The 26257-nt window shown below is 44.7% G+C and overlaps 1 protein-coding gene across 2 annotated transcripts in view; it reads left to right on the plus strand.

Moving 5' to 3' along the window:
- The window catches only part of LOC121558614 (inhibitor of Bruton tyrosine kinase), a 28093-nt gene extending 3016 nt beyond the window's left edge, over positions 1 to 25077 (plus strand). Inside the window, exons 4-26 of one of the 2 annotated variants that reach the window (XM_041872001.2) lie at positions 19 to 143; positions 4114 to 4224; positions 4562 to 4732; positions 5166 to 5283; positions 5426 to 5606; positions 6613 to 6736; positions 6994 to 7171; positions 7448 to 7601; positions 7819 to 8460; positions 11422 to 11508; positions 11718 to 11800; positions 12078 to 12115; positions 12382 to 12478; positions 12792 to 12893; positions 13523 to 13640; positions 15415 to 15475; positions 15761 to 15888; positions 16101 to 16213; positions 16333 to 16615; positions 16686 to 16940; positions 17190 to 17384; positions 23460 to 23592; positions 23813 to 25077. In XM_041872001.2, the coding sequence (XP_041727935.2) occupies positions 19 to 143; positions 4114 to 4224; positions 4562 to 4732; positions 5166 to 5283; positions 5426 to 5606; positions 6613 to 6736; positions 6994 to 7171; positions 7448 to 7601; positions 7819 to 8460; positions 11422 to 11508; positions 11718 to 11800; positions 12078 to 12115; positions 12382 to 12478; positions 12792 to 12893; positions 13523 to 13640; positions 15415 to 15475; positions 15761 to 15888; positions 16101 to 16213; positions 16333 to 16615; positions 16686 to 16940; positions 17190 to 17384; positions 23460 to 23592; positions 23813 to 23938 (3623 nt within the window). In that variant the 3' untranslated portion in view covers positions 23939 to 25077. The remainder of the gene's footprint in view (positions 1 to 18; positions 144 to 4113; positions 4225 to 4561; positions 4733 to 5165; positions 5284 to 5425; positions 5607 to 6612; positions 6737 to 6993; positions 7172 to 7447; positions 7602 to 7818; positions 8461 to 11421; positions 11509 to 11717; positions 11801 to 12077; positions 12116 to 12381; positions 12479 to 12791; positions 12894 to 13522; positions 13641 to 15414; positions 15476 to 15760; positions 15889 to 16100; positions 16214 to 16332; positions 16616 to 16685; positions 16941 to 17189; positions 17385 to 23459; positions 23593 to 23812) is intronic. The other variant, XM_041872002.2, reaches the window with a different exon arrangement.
- Positions 25078 to 26257: the final 1180 nt, after the last annotated feature.

Genomic DNA, 26257 nt, shown 5'->3' on the forward strand with positions numbered 1-26257 from the left:
TAGTTTTCTCTCTCCCAGACCCCACTGAGGTTTATACTTGGGGGAACAACACCAATTTCAGTCTGGGGCACGGGAACCAGGAGAGCAGGCATCACCCGGAGATTGTGGATCTGTTCGCCCGGACCGGGGTTTACGTCAAACAGGTAAACAAACCGACTACTATAGAGATCCAATACATTTTCAGTCTTCGCTCTATTCCTTTCCTCTTAAGGGAAAGAGATGTTCTGCCTCTGTTTGCCACCAGCTGTTATAGTCACATGAGTCATGATAGGGCTTCCCTACCTTAAACACCCTAGTCTCCTGGGGCCTCCTCCCTCCACACAGACTTGGCCTCAATATATGGCTCACCAGGGGGATCCATCACAACAATGCTTATGTAAAAACCCGGTTGTCTCACCTGTGTCTCCTGGATAACAGGCATGTCACCTGGGTCCCCCCTCCCTGCAAAACAGACCCCCTCCTGGGATATTCCCCTCACAACAGGCTGCTCTCCCAGGAACAACGGGCATGAGTAGAAACTAGGCAACAAATGTGTTTGTATAAGTTGCCATTGTTCTTATTGGGTGGTTGTGTACAGTATAAGGGGTAAAATGACAGCAATGGTAACTGGCTATTATGTAGCTCTCACATAACAATGCTAAAACCACATCAGGAGACCACTTTTGAGGTCTGGGAAACATCCAATACATATTTTTTTAGTGTAGTTACCTTTAATTCAAGTGCACATGCACCTAGCACTGTTTGGTTAGTGTTTCTGTAGCACATGTGATGGAGTTAGCACAACAAATGCCCACTGGATTGATGCAAATAATCATGAAATGATTCTACCAGGTAGGCATAGGCTACTTTTAAATTAGTTAACATTTCATTGAGAAGGTATTTGGGAAAGCCTTTCATTCTACCAGAAGACAGTTATCATTTGCATCGCTATATTTTTTCCTGTTCCATATTTTTTTGGTGTGGTGGCAACAATTTAGAGACAGTCCGCCGCTGCTAAATGAATAAAGGGGAAACACTGACTGGCATCATTGTCCTCCTTTCACTATGGATTTGGGCGTTTTAGAAATTGAAATATCAGTCGTAGTCTTCTTTGAGTGAGCTGCTGAGTGAGAGAGTGAATTAATGAGAGGATTAGGACAGGTGCACTAGGCTTGGGTTCTGTGTCTGGCTTTGTCTAGCCCAGCTCTGCATGGTTAAACCAACGTTGCCTTTATGTGCTGTCCGCTCCATGTGGTGGCTCTTTTGGCACCAGACAGCACCTCTTTCACCGCCCAGTCTGTCTCTGTGGTGTAGAGCAGGGTTCCCCAACTGGCGGTCCGTGTTTGGCCTGCGGGTTGTTTTATTTGGCCCCTAATTTTCGGAGCCCAAAAAAACGTTTTATTTTATTTTCATTGTTGGACATAAGACACCAGGAAGTCAGCTCCAAGTGATTTTAATTTAAGAAATCTGTTCCTAAGTATTCCCAGGCATAATAGAGAGACACGTGCTCGTATACAAATGTAAGCACGGTTTTAGTCAAACATTATATCTGTTTGGGCTTTTTGCGTACAATTTGCAGTCTACAAATTATTTGTAATTATGTTCCGGCCGCCCGAACATCCGCTCAACAAAAAAAAATAGTCTGCGGCTGAATCTAGTTGATGATCCCTGGTATAGAGGGTGCTGAGAGGACTGAGGAAGAAACCTTGTAAGATAACTTTGTATTTTTTTAGGTGATGTTTTAGAGATGTACAGTGCATTCGGAAAGTATTCAGACCCCTTGACTTTTTCCACATTTTGTCTAGTTACAGCCTTATTCTAAAATGGATTAAATAGTCGTTTCCCCCCTCATCAATCTACACACTACCCCATAATGACAAAGCAACAGGTTTTTTGAATTTTTTGCTAATTTATAAAAAATAAAAAACTGAAATCACATTTACATAAGTATTCAGACCCTTTACTCAGTACTTTGCTGAAGCACCCTTGGCAGCGATTACAGCCTCGAGTCTTCTTGGGTATGACGCTACAAGCTTAGCACACCTGTATTTGGGGAGTTTCTCCCATTCTTCTCTGCAGATCCTCTCAAGCTCTGTCAGGTTGGATGGGGAGCGTTGCTGCACAGCTATTTTCAGGTCTCTCCAGAGATGTTAGATCGGGTTCAAGTCCGGGTTCTAGCTGGGCCACTCAAGGACATTCAGAGACTTGTCCTGAAGCCACTCCTGCGTTGTCTTGGCTGTGTGCTTAGGGTCATTGTCCTGTTGGAAGGTGAACATTCGCCCCAGTCTGAGGTCCTGAGCACTCTGGAGCAGGTTTTCATCAAGGATCTCTCTGTACCTTGCTCCGTTCATCTTTCCCTCGATCCTGACTAGCCTCCCAGTCCCTGCCGCTGAAAAACATCCCCACAGCATGATGCTACCACCACCATGCTTCACAGTAGGGATGGTGCCATGTTTCATCAGACCAGATAATCTTGTTTCTCATGGTCTGAGAGTCTTTAGGTGCCTTTTGGCAAACTCCAAGCGGGCTGTCATGTGCCTTTTACTGAGGAGTGGCTTCCATCTGGCCACTCTACCATAAAGGCATGATTGGTGGAGTGCTGCAGAGATGGTTGTCCTTCTGGAAGGTTCTCCCATCTCCATACACGAACTCTGGAGCTCTGTCAGTGACTATCGGGTTCTTGGTCACCTCCCTGACCAAGGCCCTTCTCCCCCAATTGCTCAGTTTGGCCAGGAGGCCAGCTATAGGAAGAGTCTTGGTGGTTCCAAACTTCTTCCATTTAAGGAAGATGGAGGCCACTGTGTTCTTGGGGTCCTTAAATGCTGCAATAATTTTTTGGTACCCTTCTCCAGATCTGTGCCTCGACACAATCCTGTCTCAGAGCTCTACGGACAATTCCTTAGACCTCATGGCTTGGTTTTTGCTCTGACATGCACTGTCAACTATGGGACCTTATATAGACAGGTGTGTGCCTTTCCAAATCACGTCCAATCAATTCCACAGGTGGACTCCAATGAAGTTGTAGAAATATCTCAAAGATGATCAATGGAGACAGGATGCATCTGAGCACAATTTAGAGTTTTATAGCAGAGGGTCTGAATACTTACGTAAATAAGGTATATCTGTTTTTTATTTTTAATAAATTGGCAAACATTTCTAAACCTGTTTTCGCTTTGTCATTATGGGGTATTGTGTGTAGATTGAGGAGTATTTTATTTTATTTGACCAATGTTAGAATAAGGCCGTAACGTAACAATGTGGAAAAAGTCAAGGGGTCTGAATACTTTCCGAATGCACTGTATGAGATAATGTTGTAAAGATGTAGACCCTAACTATGGTTAGAACTGTTTTCCAGCGGTTATTTAGTCGCTGACAGGAAGGACCTTTTCACAGGGAGCTACGCTAGTGAATGCAATCCTATGACATCGTCAGCTCTAGTGCTCTGCTACAGCTCATAATGTCATAGGGTGGCATGCATTCCTAGTTTACTACAGATTTGGACAAGTATTTGGGTTAGACACGTTATAGACGCATCAGATGTAATATTGAAAGGTAATGACCAAACTTGAGAGTTTCTCTTTAAGTTTCATAATTGTCTCATGGCAGGTTGCTGTTTAGCTTCTATATTTTACACACATTTTCATGACCTGCACATTTTCATGACCTTTGCTCAGTGGGGAGCAGATCCCATTTCAAGACCTCTCAGCGACCTACCGGTACCCCTCACATGGAGGTAGAGAGCCTTTGTTCTCAGTGCAACAGGTGCTGGGTGTAAAATATTTATCCCAGAATGACATGCTTTAATGAAATGAGCCACGGCTGTGTGTATGTGTGTAGGGTTGTCTCGTTATCAATGTGATACTCGGGGAAACATCCCTTTCGCCCTATTGAGAGCCGGAGGGGAGCGATGCATTAGTAATGATGTTTACTTTTCCACTTGTGCCCCGGCCTATGGTACCACCACTATTTGACTATTACTACGAGAGGGCTTTGGCCACGGAAATGGAAAGACACGCACAATCAACAATCAGTCATACATGCTGCTGTCTTTTTCTTTGAGAACTTGTAAAGAGAATTTGACAACGGAACAAAATTGTCTCACTGAATAGACCTATGTGTTTCCTTTCCTCTCAGGTGGTGCTGTGTAAGTTCCACTCAGTGTTCCTTTCTCAGAAGGGGCAGGTGTATACTTGTGGACACGGGCAGGGAGGTCGGCTGGGACACGGGGACGAACAGACATATCTGGTGAGAATACTATACTGTATTGTATCTGACCTATGACCTACTCTGACTGACTGTACCTGGGTTTATTTACCACCTCTATAACACTTTTTTTTTTTTAAACCTGTGTTAACCTGAGTTCAAATAGTTTTTGAAATGTGTTTGAGCTTGTCTGGCACAATGGAACCAATGGAATAGTCTCAAAAGTGTGAACTTTAATATTGCTCCATTTGAAGGCACTCCAGGGCAGGCTCAAGCAAACGCTCAAACTATTTGATATATTAAAAAAAAACAATTTGAAGTGAAATAGAGCAGTGGATTTTGGGCTCATGTGCCTATTTGTCCCTGAATCATCTGTGAGGTTCCTCGGATGGTGGAGGGCCTCCTGTCCCATCACTGCTCCCAGGTGGCTGCAGCCAAGGACCACACGGTGGTGCTGACCGAGGAGGGCTACGTCTACACCTTTGGCCTCAACACCTTCCACCAGCTGGGCCTGGCTCCCCCACCCGCCTCCAGCCACCTGCCCAAACAGGTAAGAGAGCACCTGGCCAGGCATGGTGACCATATAGAGACATCATAGCTAGGCAGCTAGATAGGGAGTTTTCCCTAACAATGTGGCCGGAGTAGGACAAGCTAAGGGAAAAACTCCTGGGGCCTCATTTATCAATATATATGTAACATTTGTGTATTTGTTATTATGACAAATGCATAAACAAAACCAATGCAAGATTACTTACATCAGAAATTGTTTGTTTGCCTGTTCAATCAACTTAAACCTATGTAAATGCTGAAATCACAGTGACTAAGTGTTATATTAATGATTTATGCACGTGCCACTCATGATTGATAAATGATTCCCCTGGCCCCCATCATAAGACAAACATGTACACAGAGCAGAATGTGTGGTATGATGAATTAGTGTGGATTGGTTGTTGACTGAGTTGGTCTTGTCCAATGGGATGCAGGTATTCTCCAAGACCCTTAAAGGCAGGACTGTGATTGGTGTAGCAGCGGGGAGATTCCACACAGTGCTGTGGACCAGGGAGGCTGTCTACACAGTGGGACTGAACGGAGGGCAGCTGGGTAAGTCATGATGACTGGCGCACCGTAGCAAAACAGTGGTTTCCAATTACCTTGAAGCTAAGCCAAGGCAACTACAATGATATGCTCTATTATTCCACTACCATGACTGTATATATGGTGATGGTTGACTTTTGACCTCTAGGCTACCTGTTGGACCCCAACGGGGAGAGGTGTGTGACTGCGCCTCGCCAGGTGTCTGCCCTCTACCACAAGGATGTCACCATCACCATGGCAGTGGCCAGTAATGGGGCAACGTTGGTGGTGACAGAGAAGGGAGATATCTACCTGCTGGCTGACTATCAGTGCAAGAAGTTGGCATCCAGGTGACTACACCGATAGTGGAGAAGTGACTACCAGGGTTGGGGTCAATTCCATTTCAATTCAGTCAACTCAGGAAGTAAACTGCAATTCCAATTTCTCATTGAGAAGAATTGTAATACAAATTTCAGTTTACTTCCTGAATTGACCGAATTCCATTAACATTTTCTTTATGAGAGAGAGATGACATTAAGTCTATCTAATTAGCATAAAACAATACAGTTTAAGCTAGAGATATCTGTTTTGCATCGGATGCATCTCAATCCACCGGATCCGCCTATGTAACACTTCTCAACCCACCGGATCCGCCTATGTAACACTTCCGCATTTGCGGTGAAAGGTGACAGAGCTAGAATAGTGTTTGTCAGACCATCGTGAAAATTGGTCTTCTCACAAAATGGTCTGCAGCGTCCGAACGGTTTAGCCTACAAACTATTATGACCCCTCTATGGAAAGATGAGACTCTCACGAACACGATGGTGTTTGCTCTACGACCCCTACAAGCGTATTGAGACTCGTCTGAAGTCGGTACAGCCGATCTGCCAACTTCTCACGAACACGTACATGTCGGTTGTTTTGCTCTAATCTAAAAATACGGGGTTAAATACATGTATCTCTCAGATATAGGGTAGGCACTTCAGAACAAACTTTTTTGGGGGACTATCTGTTGTTTCATGTAGTGAATCTATTATTCAATGCGTTTTGTATGGGCTAATAGCAGTAAGGCCCAAAATAATTGTTCATCAAATAATTTTTTTATACAAAAAATATATACTTCAAGGGGTCTTAAAATTCCAAATCAAATAGCAAAATGATCCTTGGTATGACCTTCTTAAAACAATTCCATAAAGCTTAGTAGTTACCCCCTCCCCCATCTTAGAAAGGGCTTAGACTTATGGGTTAACTGGAGAGAGAGCGAGAGATATGTGATGATCATGATCATTCTGCTCAGTCACTCGCTCTCCGTCAACTCATAGTTTTTCTTTCCCATGCCCGATGCCTCTCTTTCAGGCAACTGAACATCAGGAAGGTCCTTGTGAGCGGAGGCAGCCTGGACCATCGTGTGGACCCCCAGGTCCTGAACGAGGGAGGGGGAGAGAAGGTGGCCATCCTGGCCCTGGATGAAGCTGGGAGGGTAAGGTCCAGCTGGGTCGGATACATTGAAAAATACCAAATACTTAGTGTTGACAAGCTACAGTCCATTTGTTGGTGGATTCTTAATGTGCAAACGATTCACTCCATATGAAGTTTGGATGATGATGAGATGTGTGTTGATCTGTATGATCTTTTGTGTTTATTCAATGTATTTGTTGTCGCCACACACTGACAATGTCTTTCTAATTGTCCCTCTGGATTATTAAAGTTGTATTGATTTCTCTCTCTCTCCATCAGGTGTTCTGCTGGCGTTCAGTAGGCGGTTCAGTGAGACAATGCAGGTGGGCGTACGGGCGCCAGTTGTTCATGTCAGACATCGCCCTGAGCAGGAACAACATGATGTTTGTCACACAGGAAGGGGAGGGCTTCAGCGGACTGTGGCACGGAGAGTACAGGAAGAGCGTGGAGAAGAAAGGTGAGATGAGAAAATGGTTTACTCTCATAGCTCAGCGATGACATAATGATACCTCTGAGTACTACAAGTACTCTTTCACAATTTCCTCTTTTACATGTATGGTGGATTATTAACTTCCTGAAGTATGGAAAAATAGAATACAAGACTTAGATTCAAAAGTACTCTTTTGCACTCTTGAATGTAAGTCCTGTCGTTTACTATTTGAATCATTGGGAAGTAAGTTAGAATCACTGCAATGTCATTTGACTAAACCGTTTCTCCCTTTGTGTGCTTTAGATGGGAGTGTGGAGGTGTGCGGTCTCCCTGAGGGTGGAACTGTGTACGAGCGAATCCGCTTGGAGAAGCTCCCCTATGTCCACCGTGCGGTCAGCATCACCATGGACTCCAAGGGACGCAACTTTGGAGTGCTGCAGTCGGACCCCAAAACCAGGTACTGTTCCTCTCTGTGTGTTGTCGCACCTTTATAACATTTGAACTATGTCTTCATTAGGCCACACCGTGACAAGAAGTTTTGAAATGGACAAGAAGTGTTTGTTATTGGGTAAATTCAGATAGTACATCCCTGTTTAACTACATTTTTGAGCATTTCGTACCTAGTGAACGTGACCCTGATTCATGACCCTGATCTCGCTCCTTCCCCCACCCAGCCTGTATGAGATTCCCAGCGTATCTCGCTCCTCCTTCTCCCAACACTTCCGGAACCTGCTGGAGGAAGCGGACGAGACGGATAGCATTCACGACGTGACCCTGCAGGCCGGAGACCGCACCTTCCCCGCCCACAAGTACCTCCTGTCCATGAGGTCCGAGTTCTTCAGGAAGCTGCTGGTGCCAGACGGGGAGGAGGGAGACGGGGAGGTGAGGAGGAGCGAGGACGCGGTGGGTTGTGACCTGCTGGTGCTGGAGAAGGTGAGCCCTGAGATGCTGGAGCACGCCCTGAAGTTCATCTACACCGATTTCTGTGAGCTGCTGGTGCAGGACCACCGGCCACGAGTCTTCGGCCAGAAACAGAATCAACATGGCCCAGACCCGGAGCAGGAGCATCTGATCAGCAGCCTGCAGGACCTGAGCTTCCATGAGGGCAACCTGAGGGGCTGCTCGGCCCTGGAGGTGTACTGCTCGCTGACCCCCTCTGCCCGAGGGGACGGAGACAAGCCCAAAAGCAAGGGCACCAAGCCTGGGAAAAAAGGCAAGGGGGGCAAGGCCGTAGCTGGAGAAGGAGGAAGAGTCAACCCGGTCAAGACCTTACAGGGCGTGGCCAAGAAGCTGGGCATGGGCAGTCTGTCGGCACGGTGAGGACTGAGTTGGTTATTATTGTTGTCCCCCACGATGAAATCGTGGAGGGGACTGTGGGTCTGTCTCCGTCCGTTAGTACATTTACATTTTAGTCATTTAGCAGACGCTCTTATCCAGAGCGACTTACAGTTAGTGAATACATATTATTATTTTTTTTATACTGGCCCCCCATGGGAATCAAACCCACAACCCTGGCATTGCAAACGCCATGCTCTAGCAACTGAGCTACATCCCTGCCGGCCATTCCCTCCCCTACCCTGGACGACGCTGGGCCAATTGTGCGCCGCCCATGAGTCTCCCGGTCGCGGCCGGCTGCGACAGAGCCTGGATACGAACCAGGATCTCTAGTGGCACAGTTAGCACTGCGATGCAGTGCCTTAGACCACTGCGCCACTCAGGAGCCCATAGTATGTACGTCACATGCGATATCTCAGACAGCACTGGCCCGATTTTGACGAAACTTGGGTGAATGATGCGTCTTGCCATAGAGATCATTTACAAAATTACCCTGATTGGCCCAAGGGGTCGCTATAGTAATCAACTGTACGTACGTTTGTCACACGCTAAATCTCAGACACCATTGGCCCGATTTTGGGGTGTGTGGGGGTCTACTAAGCTAAGATATGGAATCGTTTTAAGATGGTTATGCCATGGATCATTTAGCTATTTGATTTGGAATTTTAGGACCTCAGTAGGTATAAAAAACTATATACAGTACCAGTCAAAAGTTTGAACACACCTACTCATTCAACGGTTTTTCTTTATTTTTACTATTTTCTACATTGTAGAATAATATTGAAGACATCAAAACTATGAAGTAACAAATATGGAATCATGTAGTAACCAAAAAAGTGTTAAACAAATCAAAATAGATTTTAGATTCTTCAAAGTAGCCACCCTTTGCCTTGATGACAGCTCTGCACACTCTTGGCATTATCTCAACCAACTTCACCTGGAATGCTTTTCCAACAGTCTTGAAGGAGTTCCCACATATGCTGAGCACTTGTTGGCTGCTTTTCCTTCACTCTGCGGTCCAACTCATCCCAAACCATCTCAATTGGGTTGAGGTCGGGTGATTGTGGAGGCCAGGTCATCTGATGCAGCACTCCATCACTCTCCTTCTTAATCAAATAGCCCTTACACAGCCTGGAGGTGTACTGGGTCATTGTCCTGTTGAAAAACTAATGATAGTCCCACAAAGGCAAACCAGATGGGATGGCGTATCGCTGGAGAATGCTATGGTAGCCATGCTGGTTAAGTGTGCCTTGAATTCTAAATAAATCACTGACAGTGTCTCTAGCAAAGCACCCCCACACCATCACACCTCCTCCTCCTCCATGCTTCATGGTGGGAACTACACATGCAGAGATCATCCGTTCACCTACTCTGCGTCTCACAAAGACAGGGCGGTTGGAACCACAAATCTAAAATATGGACTCATCAGGCCAAAGGACAGATTTCCACCGGTCTAATGTCCATTGCTCTTGTTTCTTTGCCCAAGCAAGTCTCTTCTTCCTATTGGTGTCCTTTAGTAATGGTTTCTTCGCAGTAATTCGACCATGAAGGCGTGATTCACGCAGTCTCCTCTGAACAGTTGATGTTATGTGTCTGTTACTTGAACTCTGTGAAGCATTTATTTGGGCTGCAATCTGAGGCAGGTAACTCTAATGAACATATCCTCTGCAGCAGAGGTAACTCTGGGTCTTCCTTTCCTGTGGCGGTCCTCATGAGAGCCAGTTTCATCATAGCGCTTGATGGTTTTTGGGACTGCACTTGAAGAAACTTTCAAAGTTCTTGAAATGTTCCGGATTGACTGACCTTCATGTCTTAAAGTAACGATGGACTGTAATTTCTCTTTGCTTATTTGAGCTGTTCTTGCCATAATATGGACTTTTACCAAATAGGGCGATTTTCTGTATACCCCCCCTTTGTCACAACACAACTGATTGGCTCAAACGCATTAAGAAGGAAAGAAATTCCACAAATTAACTTTTAACAAGGCACACCTGTTAATTGAAATGCATTCCAGGTGACTACCTCATGAAGCTGGTTGAGAGAATGCCAAGAGTGTGCAAATCAAGGCAAAGGGTGGCTACTTAGAGGAATCTCAAATATAAAATATATTTTGATTTGTTTAACACTTTTTTTGGTTACTACAGGATTCCATATTCTACAATGTAGAAAATAGTACAAATATAGAAAAACCCTGGAATTAGTAGGTGTGTCCAAACTTTTGACTGGTACTGTATATCAAAAAAATATTTGTTGAAACATTGAATTTGGCCTTTTGCTATTAGCCTTAGAAACGCATTGAATAACATATTCATACATGACAAAACAGATAGTCAAAACATTTATCAAAAGGAAGTATGGTTTGAGATGTCTCAAATGCTTCTGAAATATAGGAAGGCATAAAAAAAAGGTTACGTGTGTAACCCTGGTCCCAAAAAAATCCTATTCATATTCAGTCATCAAATCATAGAACACGGTCGTGAGGGTCTCAGCTTTCGATGGTGGGGTCCTATTAGTTTGTAGCTCAAACCATTTGAACTTGACGAAAGTGTATTTTGATACCTGTTCGCAGTTGAGACGCTGGTGTTAGCGACTTGAGATGAGTCCTGTGGAGCTTGTGGGTGTCGTAGAGCAAGATGGAGAACCCGTTCGTGTTCAAATAGTTTCTAGCCCAAACCGTTCGGACACTGCAGACGTTTCGTGAGAAGACCGATTTTCGGGATGTCTCCTGGTCTGATAAACACCGCTGTAGCTCGGTCACCTTCCACCGCAGATGAGGAAGGCCGACATCGGCGGATGCGTTGGATTGAGACACGGCCCATGCAAAAAAAGTATTCACTTCGTGGGATTTTGATAGCAATGTTGTATTATGCTAATTACATTTCAGTACGGCATCAACCTTATGGGGGTTTGTTAAATACATATTTACTATACATTTATTACAGTTTGGATGGAGTGAAGTATGAAAACGGGAAGATCAATGTAGTACATAAGAAGATGGGCAACAAGCCACGATTCAACCAGAAAAAGTGGTGAGTAATTGCCATGTGGCAGATTACCTGAGACAATGTTGTGTTCATAGGAAGATAATTACTAGAACGGACATTCCCATTCAAGTCAATGTTCTGTGATTCTATTCAATTGTTGTGTCCTTGTCAAATGACATTCAGATAACAACGGTAGTAAAATATCAGAGAGGAGATATTGTTCAGTCTAAGTTGTATCTGTGTCTCCCCCCAAGCTCCTACCTCTGTGATGTCACTCTGAGGTCTGAGGATGGCAAGGAGTTCCCCTGTCACAAGTGTGTACTGTGTGCCAGACTCGGTGAGCTACAATGTGTCAACATATTGTTGCGTTTCTTGGAGTGTGAGGGGTGAACTGTGGGTTCGGGTTATTCAAGGTTGTAGACATCTGACACTACATTTGCCAGTCATTTGTTAAAGCTATGGGGCCAGTTTTCCATACACAGATTAAGCCTCGTCCTGGACTAAATAGCATGCTCAATAGAAAATCTGTCTGGGAGATGATTTGAAAAGGATTCTTGAAAATTGAAATTTCATAGTGGTGGTTGTATTGTAAACATGTCATGTATGTGTTTCAGAGTACTTCCACAGTATGCTGGGGAACCCCTGGATAGAGGTATGTCATGTTATGTTTTGCCATGTCTTTGATGTTATTTCATGGTTGTCAATCCGTATTTAGTTTATACAATTATAAAATGGCTGTTTTAGTTGCTGGCAATTGGAGGTCTTGCTCATTGTACACTAAAGCTTAATTTTAATATTGCCAGAAGTAACCATTGACTCTTTGGCTCTGAAAACGTTGTCTCGCATTGTTCTTGAGTAATACCTGTGCTGCTACTTGTGATCGGTGTTGGTAATGTAGTTGTTGTGTGCCACCCACAGGCCACTTCTTGTAGTGCACTGGAGATGCCCACCAGCTCAGAGATACTGCAGGTCATCCTAGAATATGTCTACACTGACGAGTGTCCCACTATCAAAGGTACACAGAACACACCAGATCATGCATATACAACCTGTACACACACAAATACTCAGTGAAAAATGCATAGGGACTATGGATGGGAATTAGCTCTTTTGCTAACTTGGGTACATATACAGTGATGTGAACTCTGAAATGTTGATAAATGTGCGCTGTCCCTGTCAAATAAGTGCATTAAATAAATATTGAGTTAAAAATAATTATCAAGTGGCTAACCATGAACCTCATCATGTTGACTCCGATCTTGATGCACAAGGTAGTTAGTTGAAGGCTACACAGTGGAAGCTAAAAGTCTGTCTCTATCCTCTTCCAGTGACTCTGAATGTAGAGTTTGTCTGTAACGTGTTGGTGGTGGCCGATCAGCTTCTCATCACCCGACTGAAGGAGATGTGTGAAGTGGCCATTACTGAGAACCGTACGTCCTCTCATCTTCCCTCTGTCCTCTTAGCCCTCTCCCCTCATTTCCTCTCTTATTCCTCTGTCCTCTCCTCTCTCATGCCTGTGTGGTGGAAATTCAACACCAGGGACACCTGAAGTCAATATTAAATGAATCACTCTTTATTATCACGGCCGGAGAGGTTTCACAAACTCAATCCAAGCTTGATAAAAACTCTGAAAAGGACGTTCCCTTTCAGTCCTTATATACTGCTACACAAACAAGTCATATAAGCATGATTTACATTATTCATTATTAACATTGGTTCCTGCATGTGACTGACTGATACCTCACAAGGCTTCTTTTCTCAAAGCTGGGACCTTGAAACTGAGATACTCCTTTTGGTTCCCAGAGCAATGTTCTGGGCGTACTGCCAAATTGCTTATCAGAGATATTATGGTTTACTCCTGTGTGTGTTCAATCCGTCACTCGCATGAACCCAACCAAGACATGTAATTACAAAGCAGCATTATTCTAAACATATGATCTGATACACACAGAGAGAGAATTTCCATCACACCTGTCAACATGATATCAAGCAGCTTTGTTGTCTCACTTGAGAGCACTGTCCTGTTGGTTTTTAAAAACAGCTTCCTCTGTCTCCTCAGTGACACTGAAGAATGCTGCAGAGCTGCTGCAGTTTTCTGCCATGTACAACGCTGAGCAGCTCAAACTGTCCTGCATCCAGTTCATCGTGCTCAACATGGCTGCCCTGCTCGAGTCCAAGTGAGTGTGTATACCGTATGTGTGTTTTAGTGTGTTCCATTTGTACAGTGAGGGGAAAAAAGTATTTGATTCCCTGCTGATTTTGTACGTTTGCCCACTGACAAAGAAATGATCAGTCTATAATTTTAATGGTAGGTTTATTTGAACAGTGAGAGACAGAATAACAACAAAACAATCCAGAAAAACGCATGTCAAAAATGTTATAAATTGATTAGCATTTTAATGAGGGAAATAAGTATTTGACCCCTCTGCAAAACATGACTTAGTACTTGGTGGCAAAACCCTTGTTGGCAATCACAGAGGTCAGACGTTTCTTGTAGTTGGCCACCAGGTTTGCACACATCTCAGGAGGGATTTTGTCCCACTCCTCTTTGCAGATCTTCTCCAAGTCATTAAGGTTTCGAGCCTGACGTTTGGCAACTCGAAACCTTCAGCTCCCTCCACAGATTTTCTATTGGATTAAGGTCTGGAGACTGGCTAGGCCGCTCCAGGACCTTAATGTTGCCTTGGCCGTGTGTTTTGGGTCATTGTCATGCTGGAATACCCACTCACGACCCATTTTCAATGCCCTGGCTGAGGGAAGGAGGTTCTCACCCAAGATTTGACGGTACATGGCCCCGTCCATCGTCCCTTTGATGCGGTGAAGTTGTCCTGTCCCCTTAGCAGAAAAACACCTCCAAAGCATAATGTTTCCACCTCCATGTTTGACAGTGGGGATGGTGTTCTTGGGGTCATAGGCAGCATTCCTCCTCCTCCAAACACGGCGAGTTGAGTTGATGCCAAAGAGCTCGATTTTGGTCTCATCTGACCACAACACTTTCACCCAGTTCTCCTCTGAATCATTCAGATGTTCATTGGCAAACTTCAGACAGGCATGTATATGTGCTTTCTTGAGCAGCGGGACATTGCGGGCGCTGCAGGATTTCAGTCCTTCGTGGTGTAGTGTGTTACCAATTGTTTTCTTGGTGACTATGGTCCCAGCTGCCTTGAGATCATTGACAAGATCCTCCCATGTTGTTCTGGGCTGATTCCTCACCGTTCTCATGATCATTGCAATTCCATGAGGTGAGATCTTGCATGGAGCCCCAGGCCGAGGGAGATTGACAGTTATTTTGTGTTTCTTCCATTTGTGAATAATCGCACCAACTGTTGTCACCTTCTCACCAGCTGCTTGGCGATGGTCTTGTAGCCCATTCCAGCCTTGTGTAGGTCTACAATCTTGTCCCTGACATCCTTGGAGAGCTCTTTAGTCTTGGCCATGGTGGAGAGTTTGGAATCTGATTGATTGATTGCTTCTGTGGACAGGTGTCTTTTATACAGGTAACAAGCTGAGATTAGGAGCACTCCCTTTAAGAGTGGGCTCCTGATCTCAGCTCGTTACCTGTATAAAAGACACTTGGGAGCCAGAAATCTTTCTGATTGAGAGGGGGTCAAATACTTATTTCCCTCATTAAAATGCAAATTAATTTATAACATTTTTGACATGCGATTTTCTGGATTTTCTTGTTGTTATTCTGTCTCTCACTGTTCAAATAAACATACCATTAAAATTATAGACTGATCATTTATTTGTCAGTGGGCAAACATACAAAATCAGCAGGGGATCAAATACTTTTTTCCCTCACTGTATGTATGGCTTATGTTGTTATGTGAACATGCTTACAGAGGCAGTATACTTCTTAGGAAACCGATGATGATTCACCCTCGCTCTTTCTTTCTCTCCCCTTCCCCTCTCTATCTGTATATATCTGTATCTCTCGCTGTATCTCCTCAGAGCGCTGGATATCCTGAGCGATGACGTGCTGGTGGAGCTCTCTGCCTCCTACAGGAGGATGGTGAGTCATTTCCCCTCAGTGCCGTGACCATACCTGCATCAACTGTATAGTGAGATACCTGGCATATGTTCATTAGGGGAACTCGACAAATAACTTTTCCAAACAAAAAATAGGGTTTCTTATTGGAGGGTTTCTCAGATAGTCCCTCCCTGTTTCACTCTTTTCATCCATTCGATGCCTACTGAACACAACCCTGGGTTCTGAACTGAAAACGACCCTGGGTTCTGAACTGAACACGACCGTCGATTCTGACTAACTGCCCTGTTACCATCCTGTTCCTGTCAGATTCCGGCCATGCAGAAGCGACTGATCACGCCTTACCCAGACGGCCCGGACCTCAGTGTGTACGAGGACGAGGACTGGGACTCTTCATTCAGCTCTAAAGCTGACACTGAACTGGACTACTCCTGCAGGTACTATCTATCAAACTACTGTACAACACTGTGGCTGCATCTCATTCCACAAAGTTGCTCCCTCGTTCACTCCCCGTCACGAATGAGATGGGACTGAATTGGTGCTGAAACTAGGTTCCAATGTTTTGGAATGAAATGCATCCACCCAATAACCTCCCTAACATTTGAACCGTGGTTGAACTTGTTCCTCTTCATCATCCTCCTCCTCTCAGGGAGACTCTGTTGAAGAAGGCTAAGTTGAAGGCCAAGAGAAAGCCTAGGCGACGCTCCGACAGCTCAGGGGGTTACACCCTTTCTGACATCATCCAGAGCCCACCCGCTGCAGGTAGAATCCACACACCCTCACCCATCCTCACTCACACACACACACTGTGTCACGGCACGCAATAATGATTTCCTTTCATTGGAGTTGGGCTGATATGGATTATGATATGTCTCTTCTAGTCTCAGTCCTCTCTCCCAGCCTGGTGAAGTCAGGAAAGACCAACTCCATGGAGTCTCTGCAGGAGCTGATGACATCTGACTCTGAGGGCAGTTACATGGGTGTGGGCAGCCCCCGAGACCTCCATTCCCCTGTGTTCCACGACAGGCCCGAGGAGGAGAGGGCTGGAGGAGGTCCCAGGCTGAAGACTCCCCCCAGCACCCCCACCACCACCATGAGGAACAGCCTTCCCGCCGGACCCCCAAAGAGTTCTGCTCCAGAGCCCATCCCCAAAGTCACAGCCAGGTGAGCCAGGTCACTGTGGACCGGGTCAGGGGTGGAACTTTATGTGACCTTGTGTCGTTTCTCTCTCCAGTCCTGCTCTGCCACTTCCTGTCTTGGCCCTCAGGGCCATCATGGATATGGAGGCCAGCTCAAAGACACAAAGTCTCGGAGCCACTCCCAAAAGTCCTGGCAGTGTTGGCAGCAGCAGCAAGCAGTCCCCTCTCCCAGCCAAGCTCTCCCAGAAGCAGAGGAAGATGATCGCCATGGCAACCAAGGAGGGCAGTGCAGAGTGTGCCCTGTCCAAATCAGCACCAGTCATTACTCCCCTGAAGAGCGCGAAAGCATGGTAAGCCCCCCTCCATAAGGAATGCTCCTGATATCAGAGCCAGCACAGAAGGTGGTGGGTTGGTGCGACAGTCCCTATGTAATAGAGTAGGTCCTCTCCTGGTCTCTCATTTGTGTTGTTTCATGTACAAATACAAAATCTGCCTATTCCCTCAGCTGTTAGTGAAAGTAGTACTTTTTAATGGTCAGAAGTAGCACTTTTGATGATCAAATGTTGTTGAATGTGGTTCCGCCTCTCTCCTCTCCTCAGGGCCACTCCAGTCCAGACACCCCCTTCGTCTCGGGCGTTCCGGGACCTCTTGGTGGAGGAGGAGAGCCGGGTCAGGAACGGGGGGCCAGGGGTCCCGGGAAGGCTAGTAGCTCAAGGGCCTCCAGTCTCTGCTGTCAGGAGGGTCACCTTCAAATGTACTGCTGAGCCCCCCAGCGAGCCAGAGAGACCCGCCGGGTAAGACTACGCACACACACACACACACACACACAGACAGACAGACAGACAGACAGACACACATACAGTCGGTCATATTTTATGTTCATCATCACCAAAACACATACAGAGGTGTACATCATATAAACACACAATATAGAGGAGTACACTAGCATTTGTGTATGGCCAAGGGATGAATGCCCTTATGGCCGCTGAATCAATGAACTAGTCCTCTACCCAAAACTACCAGTGTTGTCCACTAGATGTCTCTAATGTGTTGCCAGCTTCCTGTTTCTTTCAAAGACAGGAATCTGACACACAATAACAGCTCTAATAGCATCAATGTCATTTGGTTACCTTGGTGAGGCACACATTTGTTGAAGCAAGAAGATAGTAAAGCTTGTATCTACGGTGATTGTGCCATAATTAGGCCTATGTTTTAGCTGATGGTTAACTTAAACTTGGTCACTGGACTTTTTATACAGAGAATTTAGAGTTGATTATGTTAAGCTTTACTGTCCAAATGAAACGCTCTGGAGGGCGGTTTCCCGGGCACGGATTAAGCCAAGAGATTCTCCATTGACCATGAGTTTTAGTCCAGGACTAGGCTAGTCCGGGAAACCAGCCCTGAGAGTCTGTGGTTAGCTTGAGCAGGTGCATCTGAAATGTTCAAATGTAATTGGAAGGTAAGAAGCTCCTGTACACTGGGCTTTTTTCTTTCACCTTTATTTAACCAGGTAAACCAGTTGAGAACAAGTTCTCATTTACAACTGCGACCTGGCCAAGATAAAGCAAAGCAGTACGATAAAAACAACAACACAGAGTTACATATGGGGTAAACAAAACATAAAGTCAAAAATACAACAGAAAATATATATACAGTGTGTGCAAATGTAGCAAGTTATGGAGGTAAGGCAATAAGTAGTCCATAGTGCAAAATAATTACAATTTAGTATTAACACTGGAATGATAGATGTGCAAGAGATGATGTGCAAATAGAGATACTGGGGTGCAAATGAGCAAAATAAATAACAATATGGGGATGAGGTAGCAGTGATTGGTAAGCTGCTCTGACAACTGACGCCTAAAGTTAGTGAGGGAAATAAGAGTATCCAGCTTCAGAGATTTTTGCAGTTCATTCCAGTCATTGGCAGCAGAGAACTGGAAGGAATGGCGGCCAAAGGAGGTGTTGGCTTTGGGGATGACCAGTGAGATATACCTGCTGGAGCGCATACTACGGGTGGGTGTTGCTATGGTGACCAATGAGCTAAGATAAGGCGGGGATTTGCCTAGCAGTGATTTATAGATGACCTGGAGCCAGTGGGTTTGGCCACGAATATGTAGTGAGGACCAGCCAACAAGTGCGTACAGGTCACAGTGGTGGGTAGTATATGGGGCTTTGGTGACAAAACGGATGGCACTGTGATAGACTACATCCAATTTGCTGAGTAGAGTGTTGGAGGATATTTTGTAAATGACATCGGCGAAGTCAAAGATCGGTAGGATAGTCAGTTTAACGAGGGCATGTTTGGCAGCATGAGTGAAGGAGGCTTTGTTGCGAAATAGGAAGCCGATTCTAGATTTAACTTTGGATTGGAGATGCTTAATGTGAGTCTGGAAGGATTGTTTACAGTCTAACCAGACACCTAGGTATTTGTAGTTGTCCACATATTCTAAGTCAGACCCGCCGAGAGTAGTGATTCTAGTCGGGTGGGCGGGTGCCAGCAGCGTTCGATTTGAAGAGCACGCATTTAGTTTTACTAGTGTTTAAGAGCAGTTGGAGGCTACGGAAGGAGTGTTGTATGGCATTGAAGCTCGTTTTGGAGGTTTGTTAACACAGTGTCCAATGAAGGGCCAGATGTATACAAAATGGTGTCGTCTGCGTAGAGGTGGATCTGAGAGTCACTAGCAGCAAGAGTGACATCATTGATATACACAGAGAATAGAGTCTGCCCGAGAATTGAACCCTGTGGCACCCCCATAGAGACTGCTATAGGTCCAGACAACAGGCCCTCCGATTTGACACATTGAACTCTATCTGAGAAATAGTTGGTGAGCCAGGCGAGGCAGTAATTTGAGAAACCAAGGCTATTTAGTCTTCCAATAAGAATGCGGTGGTTGACAGTCGAAAGCCTTGGCCAGGTCGATGAAGACGGCTGCACAGTACTGTCTATTATCGATCGCGGTTATAATATCGTTTAGGACCTTGAGCGTGGCTGAGGTGCACCCATGACCAGCTCGGAAACCGGATTGCATAGCGGAGAAGGTTTGGTGGGATACTTGCAAAGTATCACCTTTATTGATGGCTAAAAGCTCTGACGAGGTTGTAACATTATCCATCAATAAAAGCCTAAAAGGCTAATAATAATAATAATAATAATAATAATAATAATAATAATAATAATAATAATAATAATAAGACTAAAAGAAAGGCTAGTAAGGCTAATAAGCATAGCTTTCTCCTCTACACACACTCTCGTGAAACTCCTGCCTACATAGGTGCAAAGTGATCTATGCAGACGCAGAGATGGCGGCAAAAATGCCAAACTCGTCATTGTTTTAGCGAGAGGAAAATATTGCCCTAACTCCCTTCGCTAAGCCTGACCCGGAATTTTGGCCAACCAATCGCAGCACTCCAAGGAATAGAAACCGTCGTCGAGTCCAACACCTCGGACAAGCTTGTGAACGCATGAAAAGCAGTGGGAAAAACTGAGTTCAAATTATTGAACAGTGCACCAGGGATACTTGCCACTGTGATTACTGAAATGCAGTTTTCTAATACGAAATTATCCTTTGCTAGCTCAACTGGTTAGCTAGCTCTGTTTCATTGAGCACCAAACGTTGCTAGCTAGCTAACTACTTAGTATAACTTGTTTCCTCGAAGTGTATGTTGGCTATATTAGGAAAATAACGTATCTGCTGTCGACATCAGCAAACGTTTTGAGAGCACTTATTAGCCCCAAAAGTGGTTAGTAGCTTTGACTGCATGCACAGTGCATTCAGAGCCATTCAGTGGGTAGCCACACTATAAACATAATTTTACCAGGTTCCGTAGGGCTGGTCGATATGGCCAAAATATCATATCACGGTATTTAAAAAGAAATTGGACGGTATTTTATGTTTTTGAATAATAAAAGTTCTACATTTGCTTTATGGTGTGTGACCCTAGGGTGGCAACACATACATTATACGGGATTTTAAATGGTCTTTCTCCTTTCTGATTTGTTTTATACTGTTCAATTCAACCAAAAATAATTTGCAGCACTTTCATAATTTCTGCATTTCCTGCACTAATTTGAGATAATTTCCACAATTATAGGCCTTATTTTTAACCAAATGTTCTAATTGCGATTTGACTTGTGATTTAGAGCAAAACACTTGGGTGAACCTTTGGCATCATGAAAATATGATTATTCTAATTCTATAGTTAGAATATAATAGTGGGCACTTTGAATACAGTGTTGTTTGACATGACAACAAATGAAAATGCCAGGGAGGCGTTATTGTGACAGGGTAGGAACCACAATGCTTGATAAGTGTTTCCTAGGGGACCCAATAATATTTGGCTACATTGATGTAGTCAACATATTCATGCTTCGAATATTCCTCTTTCATTTAGAAGATACTGTTGCACAAACAACATGCTGATTTTAGGTCTACACCATCTGACTACATTTATTAACTAGCTAGCGATTAGCATTAGCAGCTAACAAGATTTAGGCCCAACTTGCTAAGAAAATACAAACGAGCTGTTTGCAGATGTAAGAAACACAAACTAATAGTGTAATTATAGAACACTAGTGGATTTATATTAAGAAGCAAAGTGAAAACAGCGTCCTTGTCATCAACATTGTTGCATGTGCTGCATGCAGACTGAATGCAAGTGTCTCGTGGTTGAGGAACAACACATGCGCTCCTCGAGTGACGGGGCGGGGCTAGGTCTGTGTGGAAAGCAGCATGGAGAGAGAGCGAGAGAGCGGAGACAGATGACTCAAGTAGCGAAGTAAACTATAAAAATGTACGTTACACGCGGAGTATCACGTTTAACAAACACTCAAAAACCGTTACAGAAGGTAAAATAAAAACCCAAACCGGTACGTGCATCAATTCCGGTATATCGTAAAATACGGTATACCACCAAGTCCTAGGTTCCTGTGAAGCAATTGTAATGACAGCCCACCACAACATACCCAAGAGTTTCCAGATTAGCTAGGGGTAGTCTGTGTTTAATTTCATTGTGTATTAAAAACATATTGAGATCATTGTGAAGGGATTTCGCTTGTGGTTCGAAGGGGGAATTTGGCTTCCTGGGATAATGTTGCAATAGTAACCAAGTGGGGCGGGTCTTAGCGAAGGGTCAATGTACTGAAAGGGAAGCAGCTGCCTGAGGCAGGGTGTGACTCTGCTCGGGCTGTGGTGCCACCCGGCTGACGGTCACTATGACCTTTTCACTTCCCATTCAACAAGACTGCCACGTCAGTTAGAAGAACCCATTGTCTAGTTAACTACGCCCCTGGTGAAATTTCTCATAGGAACGGATCCTAGCTTCAGCTTCCCCTCCCCCAATCCTAACCTTGACTATTATTGGGGAAACTGACCCAAGATCATCGTTTAGAGGCAACTTCACCCTGCACCGTGAACCACACCACCACTCAGACACCAGATGGATTGGTAGAGCTTTAGATGCCAAAAGAGCTGAATACTTGCCTGGTCCCAGATCTGTTTGTGCTACGATGAAAATAACCATAGGAGTTGGCAAGAGCGCACAAACAAATCTGGGACCAGGCTAACTGAATACTGTGTACCCCTGATTTGAAACGACCGTAAACGATACAACTTCAGCATTCTAGATTTTTGGGTGTTTTGACATAACAAAAGTTTGGAAGAGAAGATAGGTGTGTACAGTATGAGTAGATTGTTCATGTTCTGGTGCTGTATCCTATAACGTTGACATCTAGATTAACACATAATATGGGCAGAGGTGTTTGAGGAATGCTTGTGAAACCAATGTGTGAATGTTTTTACTCAAACTTTGATAGCAATGTTTTGAATTGTGAAATGATAGGTGAGATATCGCTCACATCATATCAAGCCAAAGAATTACAGGAAGTATGTGTGCACTTGTGTGACCCCGATGGTATCAATCTCTCTGTTTTTGCAGAAGCTGTTGACTTTCACTCACTTCCTCATAGTCTCCAGAGTTTAGTTTGGGCCTCTGTCTTCCAGACGTATATATCTTTTATCACTGCCCAGAGCCAAGTTAGATGAAAGCCCACAGATTGGAAACGCTCCCTGTGACGTCCGCTCCCACTCTGTGTTCAGTCTCTAAGGATGCGTCCCAAATAGCACCCTACTCCCTATGTAGTGCACTATTTTTGTCCAGGACCCATAGGGCTCTGGTCAAAAGTAATGCACTATGTAGGGGATATGGTGCCATTTGGTACGTTACCTAGTAGTGGGCCCTGAATATGAATCAGCCAGTGAGTGTGTGACGTGTAGTGTTGGCTTCTGATCCTAATCAGCATTGATAAGGGAAGACTTCCATGTCACAAGTGATCACTCAGAACAAGGAGTAGGTTCCAGGTTCTAGTGTACTCCTCATGCTTATGGATGAGCACAGAGGGAGGGATGGAAGGAGGGAGAGTTCACGGCTGGGGGAAGTGTAATATCCATATTTGTAGTGTTTTATAAGTAGAATATACGTCAGCGTTATTAATCAATGTTTTCTCTATTGCCTTACGGGGACCATCCAGCGTTTCATTAGCGTTTTCATTCACACACACACACTCTCTGCGTGTCAGTTGCAATTCACCCAACCCTTGTCCTCTTGGGTAGCCTGTGGTCATCTTTGGTTACCACTGTCACATAGCATATATCGAGCTCAGACCTCTCTCTCTCTGTCTGTCTGTCTCTATCTGTCTCTCTCACTCTGTGTCAGATCAGCGTCAGAATTATTACAGGATGTACCTAACACATGTCACCTTTTCCCAGCCTTGAACAAACCCTGAACAACCACAGGGGAAAAAAGGAATGATTGTTTGAGGGGGAGAATGTTCAGCCTGTCACAAACTCATGGTCATTTTCTTTACCGATCAGCCCCTGGGTGCTGGGAGCAGTGGGCAGCCCCCCTACGGCCTCCATGGTAACCTTTGCTTCCATCGTGGAGGAGGAGAAACAGCAGGAGGCTGCACTGATCCGCAGCCGAGAGAAACCGCTGGCACTCATTCAGGTAAAGTGTGTGTGTGTGCATGCAGAAATGGGTAGCTGATGTTGACTATGCACACTGAAATGGGTAGCTGATGTTGACTATGCAAACTCACGTACTCAGCCAAATGATTCAGTACCTTGATAAATGTCTCCCTACTCACAGGAAATCTGAAGGACTTGTAGATCAGCTGTTGATATTCAAGCCCCCCGTTTGTGTGTCCCCCTCTCTCTCCTCCTCGCAGATTGAGGAGGCAGCGATCCAAGAGCTTTTGCATCACTACGGTGCCCTTAACAACCCTGACGAGATGATTGTGGTGGAGCGGTCTGTCCAGGGGCCCATCGCCACCCCCTTCTGGAACAAACACTGAGACAACATACCCACAATGTTATCAGACGTCACACCCGCAAGGTTATCAGACAATATACCCGCAACGTTATCAGACGACATGCCCACAATGTTATCAAACAACACACCCACAATGTTGTGAGACCACATACTCATATCCTTATCCACCCCATGACCATATGTATCTCCTGTCAGTCAGTGTTAAGATATACCTCAGGCCCAGTTGTGCCAGTGGGCTGGGTCTGACGTAGGTCTTTTATGCTTAACGCCAGTGTTGCTTAGTTTTTGTCACTGCTCCTCTTTTCTCGTATTAACCTTTTGAGTGTGTCCATGAGGAAGGAAAAGTGGGTGAGAAAAGATTGAGGTTTCTAGGTAATGACTCCCATGTTATGCACAATTTTTGCACCTTGCCATCAAAACATGAGTAATGATATTCTTCCAAAAAGTTTCAGCTGTTTAAAATATGTTCACAGTTAAGTAGTTGCCAAATACAAAGTATATAAGGAAATGGAGCAGTTCAAACTACAAATTGGGTTCAAAACTACATTACCCAGCAGGATTGGTCTGTTTCAGCAGGCACACTTTTTAGGTGCATAAGCTTAGTGCCAATTAGGAAAAGTAGTGTAGCATGAGTCCCTCTGAGAAGAACTAGGCCGAAAAGAAAGCCTGGGCCTGGAGTTCAGAGGCTAGCCTGATTATGGTTGCTACCTAGCTCTACTTTATGAGTTGTGAATTTAGTTGTGTTCTGGATATATTGTATGATGCAGGGTAGTTGAATCATGAAAGGAGGTGGGTAGGGAGTGACGGTGTCATGCATCCTGCCGTTTTCTAATGTGAGCTAATTGTATAAGAGTATTCGCTGGTTTCCCTTTATCAGAGTTTATAGGGCAAGCTGTCGAGAGGGTTTGTGCCTTGCTTCCACCCTGATGATCCTCTGATGTACAGACAAACACACACACACACACACACTAATAATTTCACTACCTTCTGCCTGGCTGTATTTGAGTTGTTTTACTTTATTTTGTGTTCTGGAGCTGATGTGGTGGCTTGGTACCCCAGACCTGGACCATGTAAACCCAGTCTTCCTCCATGCAGCACCCTTCGTTTGAGACTTTGGATGTGAGAAAATGGCATGCAATAAAGAACTCACCTGTGCAACGACCATGTCTCCTGGTTCTATCACTCTTATTGTAGAATTTGTCTCATAATTATTTGTGCAATATTTCAATAGGCCTATCTTGTGTTATGTGAAACATGTCAGTAGTGTTGCCACAAGAATGGAGGCAATCGCCCTCAAACTCCCTGACAAATGTAGCTCTCACTGAATCTATCTCAATGGAAACAACAGTGCCTCTCTCCGCTCTAACATCTGTGATCTGCATAAGTAAACAACCATTAAACACCTACCCGTGATGACCCTGCCGAGAGCGTGGTGATTAGGGGGTCTTAATAGTCCTAATTCGATATAGTATCACATCAGGAGTCAGCCAGAGACCTGAGTTCCTAGTGATTACTACAATCACCTCAATTAGTCAGGACGGCGATGATGCGTTACACAGAAAGGCTCTCTGAAAAAAAGACTTGGCTCCATGTCAGGTAGGAATGATCCAGCTAGGTCACTGACAGGCACACACCGTATGCCTCCTGCCAATAACGTTTACCTCATTAGATGCGAGGTAAGCGTTTACCTCATTAGACGTTTACCTCCTGCTAATGAGCGTGATATACTCCAGAGAGGCTCACCACCGCAGCATTCAACTTTATGAATGTGGATATCTCCTGAAATTCTCCTTGTTCATAGAATGTGACAGAGAGCTGAGTTTTTGTTGTTGTTGATAACTTTGAAAAATGAATCAATTTACTTGAGTTCCAACTTTTAGCATGTACAGTAGTGTCATCCCTGAGCGTTTCATATCTGTGAAGCTTGAGTAAAATGCCTCTCAAACCACTAAGCTAATCTCTCTCTCTTGCTCTCTCCTTCTCCTCTCTCTTCACTGGCCAGAGCTAAGATGGTGACGTCCGCTCTGTGTTCAGTCTTTAAGGGTGTGTCCCAGATGGCACCCTATTCCCTATGTAGTGCACTACTTTTGACTAGGGCCTATAGGGTTCTGGTCAAATGTAGTATACTATGTAGGGAATAGGGTGTGATTTGGGACGTAGCCTAGTAGTGGGCCCTGAATATGAATCAGCCAGTGACCGTGTAGTGTTGATCTTAATCAGCATTGAGAAGAGAAGACTTCCATGTCACAAGTGATCACTCAGAACAGGGAGTAGGTTCCAGGTCCTAGTCTACTTATGCTTATGGATGAGCACAGAGGGAAGGAGGGAGAGTTCAGAGCTG

Source organism: Coregonus clupeaformis, chromosome 17 (genome assembly GCF_020615455.1).
Source record: "Coregonus clupeaformis isolate EN_2021a chromosome 17, ASM2061545v1, whole genome shotgun sequence".
Lineage (NCBI taxonomy): Eukaryota > Metazoa > Chordata > Actinopteri > Salmoniformes > Salmonidae > Coregonus > Coregonus clupeaformis.